Source organism: Papaver somniferum, chromosome 2 (assembly GCF_003573695.1).
Source record: "Papaver somniferum cultivar HN1 chromosome 2, ASM357369v1, whole genome shotgun sequence".
NCBI lineage: Eukaryota > Viridiplantae > Streptophyta > Magnoliopsida > Ranunculales > Papaveraceae > Papaver > Papaver somniferum.
In genome coordinates, this window is record NC_039359.1 from 105450290 (window position 1) to 105470084 (window position 19795).

The 19795-nt window shown below is 34.0% G+C and overlaps 2 protein-coding genes and 1 non-coding gene across 3 annotated transcripts; 2 read left to right on the forward strand and 1 right to left on the reverse strand.

The window, feature by feature from the left end:
* Positions 1-261: 261 nt before the first annotated feature.
* On the forward strand, positions 262-1855 carry LOC113353782 (F-box protein At1g61340-like). The gene is made up of 4 exons (XM_026597280.1): positions 262-526; positions 743-1028; positions 1126-1200; positions 1307-1855. Exons 2-4 carry the CDS (start codon positions 813-815, stop codon positions 1565-1567), a joined length of 552 nt encoding a protein of 183 aa, XP_026453065.1. The 5' UTR covers positions 262-526; positions 743-812; the 3' UTR covers positions 1568-1855.
* Positions 1856-2831: 976 nt separating this feature from the next.
* Positions 2832-2904, reverse strand: TRNAF-GAA. Its single transcript has one exon. It is a non-coding gene; the product is annotated as a tRNA-Phe (tRNA).
* A 1545-nt stretch (positions 2905-4449) lies between these two features.
* LOC113351722 lies at positions 4450-5467 on the forward strand. Its single transcript, XM_026595660.1, has 2 exons — positions 4450-5071; positions 5172-5467. The coding sequence occupies exons 1-2, from the start codon at positions 4450-4452 to the stop codon at positions 5465-5467; spliced, it is 918 nt and encodes a 305-aa protein (XP_026451445.1).
* Positions 5468-19795: the final 14328 nt, after the last annotated feature.

The window sequence follows — 19795 nt, forward strand, 5'->3', positions numbered from 1 at the left end:
CGAATAAGACGGTAAAATTCGTGATACGGAAAAATTCGCGAATGATTCGCGAACTTACTAACCAGGGTTCCCATTAGAATGATAAAAGAGGATAAATACCACTAGATGCTTACCACCTGGAAAATCTAAATATTTAAATTTAATTTCTAGGTAAAGAAAAGATAAAAGATAAAAAAAAACGCGTAAAAAAAAGAAGAAGAAGGTGGTTATGATGAGGGTGGCCGAGTGGGGTTTAAATAGGAATTGGTTTTGATTTCATTTTCAAAACTTGGACTCGTGTTTGACGGTTTAAACGCTGAGTGACGAAGATGTTATCATTTTAAGTTGTTGTTTACAAGCGGGAAAGGAGAAATTATTGGATTATAATTCTTAAGATAGAGTGAAAATAGAGAAATTTTAGGGGGAAAATCTTATATTCTTTCCACGAATAAAAAAACATTCAGGGTCTTTAGGAATTCTCAGTATATTCTGGAGAAATTTCTGTGGCTGTTTTTCATCTCATTTTCAAATTTTCTTTGTCTCTCAGGTATCTTCACTTCTTTGATTTCTTCTCAAATATTTGCTTCTTTTAGTAAAAAAATGGATGACAGATGTTGTTTTGTAATCCTATTCATGGATTTTCGGAACTTTTTTTTCCTTTTTCAGTTTCATTTCCATAAGTCCTTATTAGGGTTTTTTTTTTTTCGATTTTTTTCTTCTTAAAAATCAAATTAACTAATCAGAATAGAATTGTTGATTGCAGATTGAATCAGAAAATCGATTTCTGGATCAAATTAATCCTCTCGTGATATTTATTAATTAAGCTTAAAGAAATGGCGTTGGGTAAGAGTCGCAGTTTTCAAGCAAGGTGTGTCGGTGGATTAAGAACTTCAAGCTCTGATTCAACAGATAGAGAGCTTTTAGCTGTAGTTCCCTCAAGGAAAAGGGTGATTACAGATTGTACATATGAGACTCCATTGAAGAATCAATGTGTATCTGAATCTTACACAGAAACATCACTTATTGAATCCATACCACAAGATGTTTTGGTAAGAACCTATAAATGGAAACAATTTTTTTTTTTGAAGTTTCAATTTGAAGATTTTTACAGAATTTTTATTAAATCTGGTTTGTGTTTTTTTCCAGGTTAAAATATTATGCGGCTTAGACCATGCCGATTTAGAACAACTTTACCACGTTTCTAACAAGATCAGAGATGCTGTAAGTTAATTTTCAGAATCAATGAAAAACCCCAATTGGTTTATTGATTTGTCTGTTAATTTCTGCTGGCTGTATCTAATTTGTATTATTGTCTGTCCATTTTCAGTCTCTGATTGCAAAACAATGGTACTTTGCCTTTAGTACCCCATCATCAAAATCTACCGGTTCTAAGACTTTTTTTAGTGAGTCAGAAGAACCTAGTAAGTTAGAAAGCATTGAAGCACCAAATGCACCAAGACAGGAAAGGATTTCGAAGTCTAGAATTAGTGCAAAGAAGCTTGCCGGACTTGCTGTTGCCTTGTTTCGTTCACCCGAAGAAGATGAATGGTCTAGAAATGGAGCAATGCTGGTTGAGACAGTAGTCTGAGAAAAGCTAATGTTATTTATATAAACTGGTGGTAAGGGTTTTGTAGAAAGTGAATACGGCGGATAGCAGTACTGGTGGTAGTAACCCTGTGTATGATAGAAATATGTATTTAAGTTCAATTCTTCAATTCTTTTCGTTGAAGGTATATTTCTTTTCCCAACTGAAATGTATCAAATAACTTACGAATTCATTTTCGTTCGTTCTGCTTTGGTAGCTGAACAAACAATCTATTGTACACTTGATCTAAATGAAGAAAAATGCAGTTTACTCGTTCGTCATTTGCTTTAATCTGTGTATTTTAGTCGCCTCTTTGTATTCTGTTGTCGGGAGTGGGATTTGTGTTTGAGGCAATCTCTTTTTCAGAGTGGTGAAACCTTATCTGGATGACAAAATTAAGAACTTTTAAGTGACTAGGTATGATCCAACTGGCTAGGTTAGCAGTACACTTGCACTAATAAGTTCCATCTTTTGCTGCAATGGTTGCCTCCATAGGGAGGTAAAGAGATGGAATCTTGTTGACAACATATAGAGAGAGAAATCATTCTTCGGGTCTAGATTCCCTCTTTGCATTGATTCTGAGCTTACTGCTACTTTGCCTTCTAGACTTACTGCCTCTTAATGGTGTGACGGTGGGCACATTGTGAGGCTCTGCCTAATTGGTTTCACCAAACCAGTAACCTGGTTGATGGTTAATAGTGCGATTATCACCAGAGCAACAGCACTGTGAATTTGGAATCGCCTGTTGCTGATTCACCGCTAAAATAATTGAAGAGGATATGAACCAGAGACGAGAAGGTTATGTGTGCTCCATGGCATCCTTAAAGATTATTTGTAGCGACATGCATAAAGATGATGTCAATGCGACAATAGATATGTATGGAAGATTAACCTATTCAAGTTTCCTTCATCCTTGACTACTTACCCGATTTCCATCTTATGTGCAGTAAAGATTTCAATCAAAGAGGAATCTGCCATGAAAATAACAAATGTTCATCGCATAACCTGTTGATTCAACTTAAACTCCTGCTTAGTTTGAACACTTCAGTTATACAGGACGAGAGAAATAATACTGTTCATTGTGACTACATATATAGATGGGAATTTCCCTAACACTAAATTCATCTTCTTATGATATTGGCTATGCAAATTGCAGTACAGAAGAGAAAAAACAAAAACAAAAACAAAACAAAAAAAAAAAAAAAAAAAAAAAAAAAAAAAAAAAAAAAAAAAAAAAAAAAAAAAAAAAAAAGAGAGAAACTAACTTTGCGGTGAGCGTGGATCGAACACGCGACCTTCAGATCTTCAGTCTGACGCTCTCCCAACTGAGCTATCCCCGCAACATTGGTGAAAGTTAGACAGTAAACAAAAAGATACTTCTTTTCTCCCTTCAAAGGTAACTCAAAAGCAGTGTATATCATCTATTTTATTTATTTTTTGATAAACGCACCAATATGGCGGCCAGTGCTTCTAAGATCACAGAAGCATTGCTGCACAAAAGGAGTATTTATTGTAATGTAGCTCCATATGAACCATAAAAAGACGTGATATAATGTAGAAATAGAGATTTTAGGCACAATAGAAACGAATGCTGTCACCAAGGTGGGTGGATACAATTTGTAGTCTTAGACCGGGTCTAGCGGCTCTTCCAAGCCACTTCCCAAACATCTTTACACATCAGTCTGGAAAATGCCTGGTTCTTGCGTTTTTTTTCAAAGAAATCCAGGGACGGCTAACTATTAGATGTTCTAAGCAAAAAAAAACGGACAACAATCAACCGTTCTTCAAATAACGGTCATTGATCGGCTGTTTTAGTGAAAAAGGTTATCCATTAAACGTTACTCCTATCTTGACCAGTTAAACCCCGTTGAACCGGCTAACCATTAGCCGTTCCCTGTTTAGGTAAAAGTTTCAGGAAGAACGAACACAGTTCATTCATTCTCTTCTTGTTCTTCCCCTTTCTTCCTTCTCTTCTCAACCAAAATAACTAAATAACCAAATAAACATCGCCTACACAATTTCAGGATTTGAGTTTGTTGAGGAAGCTCTTACTGAAATTTGGGGCTATTTTTGAGGAGGTTAATCATCTCAATAATCAAAGGTAATCCAATAAACTTAAATCCCTAATTTTTTTTCAATTGAAAAGATTTTCATTAATTATTTGATGAATAACATAAATTCAATTAGTTTTACAACCATGTGAGGACTTGAATTTTTTTTAAGATTGTTAATTTTAGGGACTTTACTTAGTATGTCTAATTGTATAGGTTATTTACAAGTTATATGATTTGGTATGATTGAAAATGAGATAATTTAGATTGTACGTCTAATCGTATATGTAATTTACACGTTATAGATATTATCATGGTCATAAAACGCTGCACTTTAGTTCGAATTCATTTGCAAATGTTGGTGGTATTAAACTTTTACTTGAATTCTTGTGTTAAGTTTGTTAGATGTCCATTTTGACACCATTTTATTGTCACTCCGGTGTTGTTGTTAATTGAAGAATGTCTTTAAGGAGATATATGTCAATCAAATAGGGGGTTCGTCTGGCCGATGATTCAGATGACGAAGATACAAATCAAAATCTTCTCATGCTATATCAATGTATGCTGCAACATACTCAGAATTTGCATCAACCCGTTCCAACCCAAGTGACGAAGAGAGAATCAACCAATAAAATCATGCCGAAGCGGATGCAAGGTTGATGCAGGATTATTTCAATGATGGTTGCACTTGGGGACCGAAAAAGTTCCATGGTCGTTTAGGTATGTATGCGACCCCTTTTCTTAAAAATTATGCACAAAATATGTGAGGTTGACCCCGACTTTTGACAAAGAAAAGATGCTGTAAGAATTCCAGGTCATAGCCCACACATGAAAATGTATGTCGTTATGAAGTGTCTTTGTAAAGATATCTCACCCGATAGCACTGATGATTATGCCAGTATGGCTGCTTCTACTATTTACTATTATATTAAGAAGTTTAGTGATGCAATTATGTTTGGGTTTAATGCGGAATACATGAGACGTCCCACTGTGAATGATATCAAGTGGGAGGAACACGCAGATAGAGGATTTCCAGGAATGCTTGGTAGCCTGGACTGTATGCATTGGGGTTGGAGGGTGTGTCCGATGGACGAGGCGGGAACACACACATGCCACAAAAGTTATCCCACCTGTGTTCTTGAGGCGGTTGCTTCACACGATAGGTGGTTTTGGCATGTGTATTTTAGAGTGGGTGGATCAAGCAATGATATTAATGTTTTGAAGTCCTCTAATTTGTTTGATGAAAATCTCAATGGTATTGCACCACCTTGTCATTTTACTATCAATAGGAACCAGTCCACGCAGGGGTATTATTTAGTGGATGAAATTTATAAGAGTCACTATGTGTTAGTCCAAGATTACGGTGCACCCAGTGGTATTCCAATTCTCGAATTATTTAACAAATATCAAATGGCTAAGAGGAAAGATGCGGAACGAGCATTTGAGACACTGCAAAGTAAATTTAGGATCTTTTACCACAGATGTAACTACTGGGAAAAGCAAGATATGAAATCGATCATGAGAACTTGCTTGATATTTCATTAATATCGTTGTAGAGGATGAACATCGTGACCCGGAGTGGAAATATGTGCCAGACCCACCTCATGCACCTATAGTCGGAAACTTGAGGCAGACAAGCGAGTCATTACAAAACCAAATTCTTCAGGAGAGACTTCGTACGGATCTTGCACCTCATATATGGGAACGACATGGTCAAGGTCTAAGGGATGGTGAAATGCCGGGAGATGTGATAGACAACGAGCTGGATTCGGGAGAAGACACGGACGAGGTTGATATTGATCAAGACCATTACGACCCAGGAAAAGTTTTTTTGGGCTCCGATTCAGAATGATTTTATTATATGTTTTTTTTATTTATGTGAGAGGTGAGACATGGTTACTACAAATTCAAATTTAAATTAAGAAAAACACTACATTTGCAGGAAATATTAAAAACATTACATTTGGAGGTACTAAGAAAAACATTACATTTGCAGGAAAAAAGAAAATACATTACATTTGTTAAATAACACAACATAGAAACACAAATCATTAAGATAACCTATAAAATAAGCATATTATATTCTCTAAATAACTTGGTAGATTATAAGATATGTTCTGGATTGGTATGCAAATGCACTCCAAATATATCGTTAACGCTTGAGTGACGAAATGTCCCCTTCCTTGCTCAGTAAACTTAATTTTGGCTAAATTACGTCATTATCTGCTTCACGTAGACAAATCCTAAAATCCCTGCAATTCATCTTAATAAAACCTAGGCGACACCAAAGAGCATTCACGGATCTTTGGGTCACATCCCCTCCTGAATGAAACTCGACCGACATATCATTCCAAAAAGTTTCAGCTGGCATATCCAAAAAATCTGGTCGATCTGAATATCTTCTTGCTCACTAAAATTAACCATTATTTTTTCTACAAACTAACAGAAATGAATAAAATATAAACCAACAAATTTGATAAATCGAACTTTAAAACTTGAGTGGTGAAATTTTTGTTTTATATTTGATGGTAGTGAAGTAAAACTCAGCTTCTGATATATATACATGGTTTGAAATTTGAACGTTTGAGAAAAACGGTTAATTATTAGCCGTTCTTCCAGGTAACCGTTAGATTAAAAAGACGGTTGATGATCTAACGGCAACCAAAGTAAAACAGTTAACTATAAACCGTTTAAACGATTGACTGTTAGCCGTTATATTTCTTGTCCGTTAGATCTTCAATGGCTAGAATCATCCGAAAAAAATCAAAAACGACTAATCATATGTCGTTTTAATCCAACGGTTATTTTTTGAAACTGCCTTATATATGTGATTTTTGGTAACAAAAAATTCACACCAATCCAAATCTAGACATCATATTACTATATTCACCTGAAAATCACTTCAAAATCTTATACCTCTTTGCAATTGTTTTATATTTTGGTTTGATTTATTGTACTTGTTCTAAAACATAATGGTTAATTTTACACCAGCAGAAGATTTGGCAATTGTAAAAGCTTATGTTTGCAACCAATTCAGTAGTCGGGAGGTATCAAGATTCAGAAACTTTCTGGGATAAAATCGAACTGGAATACCACCGTACTTTTGGCACTCGTACAAACCGGACTCGGAAAGCGCTTCAAAACAGAATGAGCGCCCTCAAATCATATTGCAGAAGATTTGCTGCAATAGTGGCAGCTTTTCTCAGGAACCCGCCTAGTGGATGGAGTGATGAACAAATAGTAAGTTTCCTCACACAAACAAAGTTATTAATTTTAATTTCATTTCATATGATAATACTAGTTCAGTGATTTACTTTATTGACACTTTCCCAATATATGGTTGCATTACATAGAATCAAGAATGAAGTTTGTTGAAAGAAGGAGGGGAAAACCTTGGAAACATGACACGATTTTTGCAGTTTTGAGGCAGCATGTTGAAGGTTGTGACCCGGAGAATTTAAGGTCCCATCATGGTGAACCTAATCAGTCCACCCCAATTCCTATGGTTGTTTCAGAAAGTGAAGATGGTGATGGCACATATACAGCAACGGAAACCCAAACACAAACACGTTTTTTCCCAAAAGATAAACCTAGGGGACTTAGCAGAGATAAGGCTAAGATGGAAAATTCCATGGCTAAAGTTGCATAACAAGGCTGGAACAACATGATTCATTATTTTGAGAAGAAGGATGCAGTCAAACATGAAGAAAAATTAGCTGAAAATGAGTTAATGCTCCAGCTAGTTGAAAATGGGACAAGAAATACCTTGGTTAGAGAGAAAAAAGCCCACAATGAAGAAATGTCCATTAGGCATAAAGATATGGAATTACTATTAACGGATGTGTAAATGCTGCCTGAATGGAAGAAATATGCAGGAAGAAAGATGCAGGAGGAAATATGTACCCGTTTGGGATACGATCCTCGTAATTAGTTATTTAATTGACTTGCTTAATATAGTTAGTTGGTTTTCTTGGTTATTAGTTGTCCTGTTTAATGGTTAATTAGTTGTCTCGGTTATTAGTTAATTAGTGGTGTTGTTAATTAGTTGTGATTTTAATTTCGAGATGCTTTTATTTAATTAGAGTGTTTGTTAACTTTAATCCTGTTGTATCCATTTGATTTTTGAATTTAAGACTATTTTGCTTATTAAAAAACATGTTCTCACTGATATATTCATTCAAGATTATAACAAGGTACAACATCTTTTAATTTCTCATACAATGCATCAAATTTAAAAAGTTTCTTCTTGTCTTCACGGTACTCGATCCGAGCTTTCATTTTCTGAAAAGAAAAAGAAAACATTAAGATGATAAATTAACATAAAACATTTGACATTAGAGTACATAGTTAATCAACTTATTAACTAGTTTTTATTATATCCTTACTCGAACTTCATATGACAATGATGCACGCTTCAAGTTGATATCAAACAAAATAGTAACAAAGGTTTGGATTCCAGTATTAATTAGGTTGAATCTTTCTGTTACTGACTTCTTTGTTCTTCTATTCACGTCTCCGGTAATATCTTTAAAATTTTGGAAAACGCGGTTCCAAAATTCGGTTGATTGATTTACTTCTCCTGGGATTGTGGCTCGATTAGTTTCTAAAATCCATGCTTTCATAACACCGACATCTTCTTCACTACTAAACCTCATCACGAATATTTTCTTACAAAACTTACTAGAATATTTTCTTACAAAACTTGCATATGGAATGAGGGTATGCTATTTGTGATCCAATTTAGGGGATTTTATAGAAAAGTATAAAATGTTACCATACTATTTGTGATCTGATGAGTCTTAAAACAAGTACATGTATTTATTTGGAAAAGTAGTCGACCAAATAGGTTACGACTAAACATACTGAAGATTCAAAAAATCCAAATACATTATGACGATGCTCAAGTTGCACTTGACTAGAATAGTAGATGGACACGTATAAAAGTGAATGACCATAACAATACAACCAAATTATCAACATCTTATTTATACTAGATGTATCTTCTCTTTAATTTTCAGGACCTCTTTTTATTATTTTAGTAGTCATGGTCGCCAGATTCATCCCTCTTGAAGATGCAGCTATCATCCAGTCTTGGATCAATGTCTTTGTCACTGAAGGAGAAACAAGAAATATTGTTTCAGGGGTCAATTTATGGGAGCTTGTGGTTCTACATTTGACGGTTAGGAACGGAAACCCACACCAGAGAACATCTAGAGTTTTACAAAACTGGGTTCCAAATATTAAGAGAAAGGTTAAGCTGTACCTAAGTTTTTTGGTTCCACTTTTAAGAAACATGCCTTCTGGATGGACAACGAACGAATCTGTAAGTGTACTAATTTTGGACTAACATCTTAAATTTTCATAACATATTTTTAATAACACATTTGTAATATTTGGTTGTATAATATAGGAACTTCATTCGCAACACAGATACGAAGCTGCATCCGGTAAAGCATTCCAATTATATGAATGTTATTTACTCCTGAAGCGGAGGTTTCCTGAAGAATACGATCCCGAGATATTATGCCGTGAAGAGGGTGAAGATGACGACGAAGATTAGTTCGGTTGCGCCAACACTATAGATTTTGTGGGTACATCTCTAGCAAACCCTCCCGAGACTAAACTCCGCCGTTAGGGACGCCTAACGGTTTAAAGGGTTGCTGCACCGACTAAGTGCAGTCGCGATGCTTGCGACAGTGAGTTAGGTTTAATTTCCAGTAATTTTTATTTAATGTACTACATAGTTTAAGTACCCAAATAAAATAAAATTGTTTAACATCTTTTTCACTTATATTTACATATTCTACAAACTAAATATGACTTAGCAATTCCATGTGTACACTGCAACAACCATATTCTACAAACTAAATACGACATTTAACCTCAGTTGTGTCTACCCGTCTAGCGTAAATACTATTGTCAAAATAAAACAAAACAAAAACTGCAAATGAGTGTACATGGAGTGTAAACGAAAAAAGGTCAAAGAACGGCTAGCCATTAACCGTTCTAAGAAAGGAAAAACGTTCGATGGGTAGCCATTCTGGTGGAACGGACAATGATTCACCGTTATTATTGAGAAGAACGGTTAATGAATGACCGTTTTCTGCTTTTTCAAAACGGCTAATGGATAGCCGTTCCCGGAGTCTTCCCGCTGGGATTCCCGCACACTAGGGAAACCTTGCGGGAAGAACTTTTTTGACTTGGAAAGGGGTTGGGCATGCCCATAAGACCCAGTCTTATACACCAAAAGCTACTAACTTACACGGTCGCCTAAGTGACGAGACAACCGCAAATTTACTTTACTATCCACCGTTGACTTCGGTCAACAACACGCGTTTAGTTTGGTCCTCTCTATTTATGGTTAGCAAAAATAGATCCTTCATAGCAGTCATCTTCACGAAAGCTTTACACATTACAGGGTTGAAACGTCAACAATACACCATGTGAGTTTCAAAAGGTGATGCATATTATATATGCAATGTCTGTTGGTCCAAATCCAATGGTCCATGCAGAGATTCGACCGAAATATTATTGAGAGATCAAAGGAAAAGAGAAAAGTCCACTACTGATTCTTGATTTCTTTCCTCCATTTTATTTTCCTTTAGGTTGAGTTCGTTGAGATGTAAATATCCTCCTTAGAGCATCCACAGTGGGCGAGTATAACCAAAAATTTGGGATGAGATCGTAACACAGTGGGACAGAGTAAAGATCAAATCCCAACCAAAGATCAAATTCCAGACCAAATATGGTCGCGACCAAATCCAAAATTCTAATATAGTCGGACGTAAATTTAAAGTACGCTTGTTGCTGGGCGTAAATTTAAAGTACGCTTGTTAACGGGCGGAGATTTAAATTACGCCCGATGAAATTTTAATTAAATAATAAAAAAAAAGAATGAGGCGGACTTTTAAAGTCCGCCTGATGAAAGTTGCAAAGAATGGGGCGGACTTTTAAAGTCCGCCTGATGAAATTTACAAAAAATGGGGCGGACTTTTAAAGTCCGCCTGATGAAATTTTACAAAAAAAAAAATGGGGCGGACTTTTAAAGTCCGCCTGATGAAATTTTAATCATGTACCGTTGCGTCACAACACGGACTAAACCCAAATTTTGGTCTTTTTTTTGATCTTTGATCTTTGGTTTTGATCGCACCACTGCAGTTGCTCTTAGGGGGTGACTGGTGAGTCGTTGAGATGTAAATATAGGCGTACAGTTGTACTGTTAGCTCAAATTTCATATATAACAACAAACACTCCATGAACATGAAGATTGAAGCATGACATGTTACCCTTGGCCCCAATCTAGCCTTCGCAAAAAAGATGAAAAAAGTCTTAGTTTATTTCTTCTCATCATTATTACCTGTATCGCCTCTCCACTCGGTGAATCACAAACACAAACCTGAACACATTAATTGCAACTGCAAAGGTGATAGAAAGAGATAGACCAAATTATGCATAAAAGTTATTTTAGATTTAAGAATCTTATCTAGATAAAACATTGCATATTGCTGCCTTTAACCCCCATACATGCATTCATGATAAAAGTAGATAGATAAATATTGGGTCGGTATGCAGAACGGTCAAAGGGTTCGCATCCATACACTACCCTCGGACAATAAAATTAAGCATACACACCCTTCCGTGGTCTGGTAACTAGTCAAGGACTCTCTCTAACTCAGCGTAGGATTTAATGGAGCTGTCAAAAACAAAAGGGACATTCCCATCGTACAACTAATCAGACATTTACCATCTTATATATAGATTAATCTCCATAAATGAATAACGTCGTCAAAGAATTTTTTTTTTATTCCGACTCGAAAAGATAGACTAAATGAATGACCTCGCTCGGTACATCAATGGAAAAAAAAAATATGGAATCCTTAGAAACCCTATAAAAATATAAATGAATAATATTGAAATTTCATACAAAGCATATATATACGAGGAGGGATTCCCTCACACTTTTATCATCACACTATCTCATGCGTTTGAACGTTATTTTTGCGGATAAAAACCAAACCGTAATGGATTTGAAGCTAATATATTTGAGAAAATGAGTGTATTTCGAGAAGTATAACACCACCGTCTACTATTTTGAAAATGAGCCGTTGAAAATCAACATATTTCTGGCCGTCGAAATTAAAACCGGTAGATTGTGAGGTTTTATATTTCGGAATGTGTTCATTTTTGGTAGGCATTTAGAACTTGGTAAGAGGAACATCCGCAAAATATTAGCTTCAAATACGTTATGGTTTGATTTTTATTCACAAAAATAACGTCCAACGTGTGAGATAATATGAGAATAAAAGTGTGAAGGGATCCTTCCTCTATATATGCAATCCAAAATACTTCGTCAAATCAACAATGTTCATATACAAAGTCATTTCTTCTCAAAAAATGAATTTAAAGTTGATTTTTTTTTTCCTTCCATCTGAACCAAAATGCAAACATCTTTAATATTTTATAATGCATGCACAACTTCTGGAATATTTTGCTCATGTTGTCGTTAGTCAAATTTTTATATGGTGATTACGGCTTGAAAGGCTCCTCCTGATGACACATTTGGTGAGGTGGTACTATCATCTGGTTTAGGATCATTCTCATCATTTATTACTGACTCGATAATTTAATCATCCATAGGTGATTCATAAATGCATCATTCTCGTTGGGATAGTTCAAAAAAGGTTCGACATCCACCACATTTCTATAGAATAAGTTAGAAATAACATCAATTAATTTTTGAATGTCTGCTTTTATTGACCAATTTCTAATGCGAAACATTAAATTATATATGTAAAAACTAAAAATACTCTCTAAATAATAAATATTAATTTACTGATGAATGAATAAATTTATAGATAACAAATAACCTCGCTAAATGAATAACTTTTTCGGGTCCCAAGGACACTCATATATCAAGATTAGACTATAATACGAAGGGATGCGTAATCAAAAATATATTTTGCAAGTGAAAAATACTTTCGAAGTTTAAATTCTTAGAGATATGTTCGGGTCATAGTGTTCCCTCTACAGGACGCTTAGTACGTAAGTATTTGCAAACAGTGATGGAGGTAAATTAAGATAAATGGGTGCTAATGCATTAAATAATCAGGGGAGGTAAATCTAATTGGAAATTTTTATTGGGGAAGAACTGCAAAATAACTTTTCTTTTAAAGCATGAATTTTATTAATTACTAAGCAGTGATTATACGGAGGTGTTTTATCGGATGAATCATCTATTGCAATTTGATTAACACAAGATGGGGTTGCATGATCCTAAATCGACGTTGAGAGGCTTCCCAACATGCTGGTATATGCAGCAAGATTCGCTAGTCCATCCACCATTTGATTTCCTTCCCTGTAACTATGTTGGATAGTGCACTGTCGGATTTGGCTCATATTCAGCTTGATTTATGTGATCATTCCCATTACGTACCACAACGATTTAAAGTATGAAGTTAGGAACTGCAAAAGATTTTTCAAAATCAGTTTCGAATTATACTTTTGGCCAGCAACATTATGTTTATGTTTTTTAACGTTTTGAGCGTGGTCCGATACTCAGTTGTTAGAATGGTGATGATTTCCAATGGTTGAGCTATCGCTAACACAATTCTGGTAGTTGGGTATCTCCATTTTATTGGTGTTAGATAAGTGAATTTAAATAGAAGCCTGATTTGACGCCACCAAACTGAACATGGCTTAACCACTATTTGGAGGGTCATGACAAGTCTTATTTAGATTTAAAAAAAATATACATTGCATAGTTACCGTTATTTAAGTGCATCTCTAATATCTTATAAGGGGAGACTCTAAACAAGTTCTTGACCAAGTATGTTTAAAATTTGAATCGTGTTTAAGAGCACGATGATAATCAACAATTTTCAAGTTAAATTATAATGCTACTTTCTGCTAGACATGATTGTTGTATATATATTGGACGTCTACCTACATAAAACCGTAACCATCATATACGGGGATGAATTCTCTAAGAAAACAGAATTATCTTTCCTACTAAATTCGATAAGTATTTTACCTCCCGGTTATATTGTTAGATGTTTGTCACATCAGTATAATTTTCTTCCTCTATCATGTGTGATAGCTTTGATATTTTTATCTAACTGTATAAGTTGAAGATTTAAATAATTCCTTCGAGAATATTTACCGTTTCCTTGAAAATACATTGGCAGAAAAAATGACTTTTTAGAGAAAATAAAAACTCCAAACATCATTTATTTATTTTGGTTGGGGGTGGGGGTCGGGGGTGGGGGAATAATAATAGTTATTTGTACTATATCACAATTTATATAACATCTAATTCAGACCAATTTACAAAATAAAGTATTATTTAAATATCTTTTGTTTCTTTCTTTCTTTAATCTATAGACATATATTCCGAATGAAGTTTCAGTTAAATTTCACTAGTATTGTACAATTTATTATTGGATCGGGGGAGATACTTCTCGCGCATAAAGGTAAAACGATTTCTTTTGAGCAAAATCCAGTGGGTTGTGCAAACAAGTAAATTTGGCCCATTCTCACCTGTAGTGAACTGGAAAAATGGTCAAATTGGTGTCTCAAGTTTTTCCGATCAGCTGAGCTTGAGACCATCTTTGGAACCTTATTTGGTCACCCAAGTCTAGGCCGAGACTCGCTCAGGTTGAAACGATCGACTTATCCTGAGCCGATAACAGTTAATTCATCCAACAGATCTAATGTCATCACCTATAAAATCAACCGCTTTGAACTCAAAAATACACCTCCTACACCCACAATATCAAAAAATAAAAATATAATAAATTTTGTTTCAATCTCTGAGTCTGGAGGAAAAAAATCCAAAAAAAATAGAGGTTCATCACAAACACAAATACTTCAACAGAAAATGCTTCATCACCTGAACCTCTTGGTCCAAAGTATAATCTGGATGAAGATAAAGCTATTTGAAGAGGTTATCAAGCATTTATGCTTAATCCTGTCAATAGTGTTCAACAATAACGTAATGCGCTTTGGGAGAATACTTTTAAATGTTGGAAGTTGTGTATGTGTTAATTGGTGGATGAGAAGAGATTTATACATCTAGAAGGGGAAGAACAAAAGTTGCAACGACTAGTTTCTACTCTCTTTTATCTCCAAAAAAAAGAAAAAAAAAAGAATCTTCTCAATTTTTTCAATAATGGCTGAGTAATTTCTCTAGCATATATCAAATCCTAAGCTAAATGGAGGATAAACATGATGGGGTAAGGATTCCATCGAGTTACCTCTATTCCATTTGTCATGGATCTTTTTTTATTCAATGGGTTAGAACTTCGTTTCTCCCTTGATCTTCTGGTAGCCCATTCCTGTTATGTTTTCCCCTTTCTCTTAAATTAACTTAAACTGATTTTTCGCCATTCATATTGGCTTTCTTTTACGGTTTCTCTTCAACCTTTCAACCTCATGAAATCATTATTTGTATTTTATTTTTGCTTTTCCTCTTCTTCTTTTTTGGCATTGGTGGGTTTAATAATTGGACTCCATTAAACTTCCCTCCACCAAGCTGCATGTCTTTTCACCTTAGTCATTAATAAGTTTCTACATCATACTGCTTAATTCCTTGTTCATCCTCATTATCTAACTTCATTTTGGTTATTATCTCAAATTATTGATTAGGACTAGATATATAAGTTTCAGAATTATCAGTATTGCATTTCCTAACTTCTTTTGCTAATCTATATGTTTCGACGTTTTTTTTCTAAAAAAGAATTTATCTATCAATCTAGAATACAAAGCAAAGTTTGGACAACTTAGACTAGAGAAAGAGCGTCCAGGATGCATTCTGAGGAAAGTTAAATCCGTGGTTGTGGTTTGATCTAATTAAAATTAATCATTATAAGTGCTTTGTTAATTAGTGTCTCATTAATCTCTCATAATGAATAATTTACTAAATCTCGTCATTAAATATCCTCTTAATTAATCTAATAAATATATATTTTTACATTACTAAATAATTTTTAAGAAAATTACTATATCAATAGAAATTAGTGGTTAGTAGTGGAAGAAGTAGTGGCTGGTAGAAGTGGTGGTGGTGGAGGCGATAATATTAGTGGTGGTGGAAAAAATAATACCAATGGGTGATTTTATGATGGCGATGTTGGTGAATAGTCATGGATAATATTAGTTTTGTATATTTACAACACAAGCAACATTACATCGTGAAAGATGTAGTTAGTCATCACGATTGACAAAAACAAATATCTATTTAGGATGATACCATACCATTTTAAAAAAAATGATCATAACCGTCGGATCACCTAAACGGGTTCTTGCTACCTTTAGCACCCGGTTGTATAAATCATGGTTCTAACCATTAAAATAAAATTAATTGCAATACAACAGAGTATATAACAATAAAAAATGTAATGGAATAAATTAATTAACGATCTAAGTTTGTTCAACCGTAATTTTACTCATGATGTTTGTGATTTAAAAATTAGATGTACGACAAACGGTCAACGGGAGGTAGGCGGCGGTTGTGGTGGAGAAATAAATGATATTATATATTGTATTGTAATGGTGGCGACGGTTGGTGAGTAGCAATAGGCTATGTTAATTTTGTATCGCTATAAAATAGGTAACATTATAAATTAGAAGTTAGTTGATCGTCTTATCAATAAAATAAAATAAACTCGGTTAAAATACCTGAATGATCAAAGAAAAACAAAAAAAAAACCCACAAAGTGTCACGTTATATAATTACTACAAACAAACAGGCACAAGTCAAAATCAATACAAATTTTTTTACTTATTATCGAGATGTGTCGTTACGGTAAGGGTTGTACCCTATGTATACTTTTCTGCCTATTTCTTTGTATACTGTATTATAAAATGAAGCTTTGCTAAGTTAGGAAAGATAAAAACCGGTTCTGATATTTCCTCCCAATTGGTAAACTCATGGTTTCGTTCGATCCCATGAATACACACTTTAATTGAAAAAATTCATTACATATTCTCTTATTCCCATCTCAAAGTCTAAATCAAAATGGAAAAATTTGATCAACTGAAAATTACAAACCTACCTTCCCATAAAACTGAACAATTGATTCCCTCTCTCACATTCGGTATGATGAGTGGGTTTGAAAACTCTAATTCCTTACTTTGGAGCAAACGAAAATTAGAAATGAAGTTGGGAAGGGAGATAGATTGCAGAAAGGAAAAAAAATCCAAGAGTATAGTTCCTCTCAATCTTCTTTCAATCTCCTCTCAATCTTCGTCCACCAAAACGTACATCTGTGACCAGTAAAACTACTCTGAGCTAACAACATTTGAGAAAATATTTTCTTTTTTACATTGTTTCATGTATGAATGTTTGGGGTTTCAATCATTTTCTTGAATATCATTTGTTGTATATTTAGCTGAAGTATACATTTTCAAATATAGCCTTACTGATTACAATAACCTCATGGCTAAATTTAGGGGTGCATGTATTTTGTGATTAAAATTTGGCTATCACAGGTAGTTGGGGTTTCAATATATTCACAACTTTTTGGTTTAGAAAGGTGGTTTTTTCAAGAACCAATTTTTCGTTTCTATTTGTTTAGATATTAGTGGAAATAGAATTTTGATTTCATCTTGATAGATAAACTTACACAGAAACTTATAAGATTATTCAAATTACACGTTATAATTTGACAATAAATTGGTATCTGCAAAATGATCTTACATGTATAAAAAAAACCCTGTTCTTTGGGCTTCTGTTTCAAAGTCCAGAATAATTTGGCTAGAAGCTATTTTTAGTAAATAATCTGACATGATTATACGTAATTTGTATAACATCCATGCCATTATGGATTCATTCTCGGAAAAGCTAAATCTACGGTTGTAAAATGATTAGTTTAATTAAGTTTCAATAATAAATATTCTATTGATATTTCATAATAAATATTTTTTAATTAATCAAATAAATATATTTCCATTAATACAATATATAATAAATTTATCTTATATTAAATCAATAGGCATTAATGGTAGTTGTGATGGTGGGCAAGGATGGTGGATCGGCGCCGGGATAATGGTGGTGGGTGTTGGTGAGAATGGTGGAGTGACGACGTTAATGGTGGTGATGGTAGTAAGATGAAAAAGGTGTCCTAAGGTTATTTAGTTGCCCTTATTAAAAATTTTTATTTGATATTAGTTTTTCAGGAAAAATTCATTGAGGGAGTTTCTTTTCAATTTAATAAAAAAATAATTACACAGCAGGCAAGCGAGCAACAAGCTGCACCGCGAGCTCTTATTAGTTTATAAATTTGTTTTTGTTTTTATTTTTTTTAAATTAAAATAAATATTAAAGGACATATTTTTCTAGGGAGAAGATAAATCAATAGCTATGTTTTTTAGATTTGTCGGGTCGGGGCAGGTAAGAAGATGAAACCTATAAAAAAAAGTTGACCATATACAAGGCTATACGCGAATCAATTGTAATTGATTTAGTTTATCATATCTATTCTCATTTTTTGTCATGATTTATGTTTTTTCCATTTCTCCTCGACTTCATATGATTATGCATGCTTGAGAAATAGTTCATGGTAATAGGTAAAGAGAGAAGATAAGTAGATAACAAACGAAATGGATCAAGAATTACAGATTATTAAACTTTAGAAAAACACAAATCTATGTAAATTTAGAATAATTTATATTAACAAAGGGAGAAAAATAATCCTTGAAGCTAACAGATTTTGTAAAATTAATCTAATTGATTTTGAAGTAATTTTGTGTTTCAGATTTGTTATAAATTTGGTGAACGACCTTTGATGATTTATTTCTTTTCGAATAAGGGACACTACTTTGTTTTGAAGAAGTTAATGAAATGGTGTTCTATTAACCATAGGCCCGTAGGATTTTCAAGAGTTGGTTAATGTTATATTTGTCCTAAAGGATTGTATGACTTACAGATATAATATTAAAATATTTGAGGCTAAGACATGTTTATTAACCAACACCTCAAAAATATTTAGACTTGGATCATCTTGATATATCTATAGCAAACAGTTATGATATGTATGAACTGATGGATATATTTGAAATACATATCATTTCCCGTGCCGTTACGGCACGGGTTAAGCCTTAGTCTTCTCCTAAAGCATAGTTCAAGAAAGATTAAAACAATCTAAAATTCAGCAAATTTTAAGACTATAACACATATATCTTAATCCTGTTCTAGCCTGATCTTTATCATATCCTCAAATTCTTCTATTTGGGCACTGAAAACCCCTACCAATTCTTACAGAACTCGCTTAAACTTATTACTTTTCTTAAAGATTCTTTATATCCTTTCTCGAACCTTCCTTTTAGACAAAAACCTTAAAAAGCATTTTCGTTCATGTATAGGTTATTAGAACATAAATCTAAGATTAAACTGTCAAAGAAATTAGTAAACATTTGCACACTAGTCATAAAACATCACAACATAGATTACATAATAATACTTTAGTTCAAGCATTAAAAATCTAACACGGGGATAAAGAAAACGAAAACAAGTGAGGAGAAAGTCTAAACTTCCCAGCTGCATATGTAAGCAGATACGCCAAATTTCTTTACCAGCCATCCTTGTCTATTCTTCCTCGAATTCTGCAGGATCAGGTCTTCCTCTTTTCTGCTTGTACCTTGACTCTTTCATCTCAACATATGCATAATTCATCCCAGGAGGCAGTTCCTCATTAAAGATTGGAACCTCCATAGGAACTCCGGTCTTCAATTTAGTGTGAATCCTAACTTTAGTTACATGCGACCAATGTTCTTTAAATTGGGATGTAAACTACAGAAAACCAACTCCTTACCTTGTTGGGGATATAGAAAAACCTCATTCCAACAATCAGGACAGACGTAGTACTGGATGCGATGTGGTTGTCCATCCCAGCAGCGAATAACTTTAGTTGAAGTCACTAAAATATTTTGTGGAACGTTTTCATGCTCACAAGCCATCTCTATAAAACTACTCTATGAATTTTAATGCTTGTTTTTCCTTATTTTCTCTGTAAATTTACTAGTCTAAATAGAATTTTGGTTTTCCTCATTTATTATTGTGTTTTTCAGTACACCATCCAAATTCATCGTTTATATTTATCTTAAATCCTGAAACGCGTAATAATCTGTTCATTTACTCGTCCCTTCTTGTAGATCCTCTCAGTGTCATTTCTTCAGACCTCCTTGA

Coding starts and splice junctions, on each gene's coding strand:
- LOC113353782 (XM_026597280.1), top strand. CDS start 813: ATGGCGTTGGGTAAGAGTCGCAGTTTTCAAGCAAGGTGTGTCGGTGGA. Junction 1,029..1,125: donor CCATACCACAAGATGTTTTG/GTAAGAACCTAT, acceptor GTTTTTTTCCAG/GTTAAAATATTATGCGGCTT. Junction 1,201..1,306: donor CTAACAAGATCAGAGATGCT/GTAAGTTAATTT, acceptor GTCCATTTTCAG/TCTCTGATTGCAAAACAATG.
- LOC113351722 (XM_026595660.1), top strand. CDS start 4,450: ATGTATGTCGTTATGAAGTGTCTTTGTAAAGATATCTCACCCGATAGC. Junction 5,072..5,171: donor AGCATTTGAGACACTGCAAA/GTAAATTTAGGA, acceptor ATATCGTTGTAG/AGGATGAACATCGTGACCCG.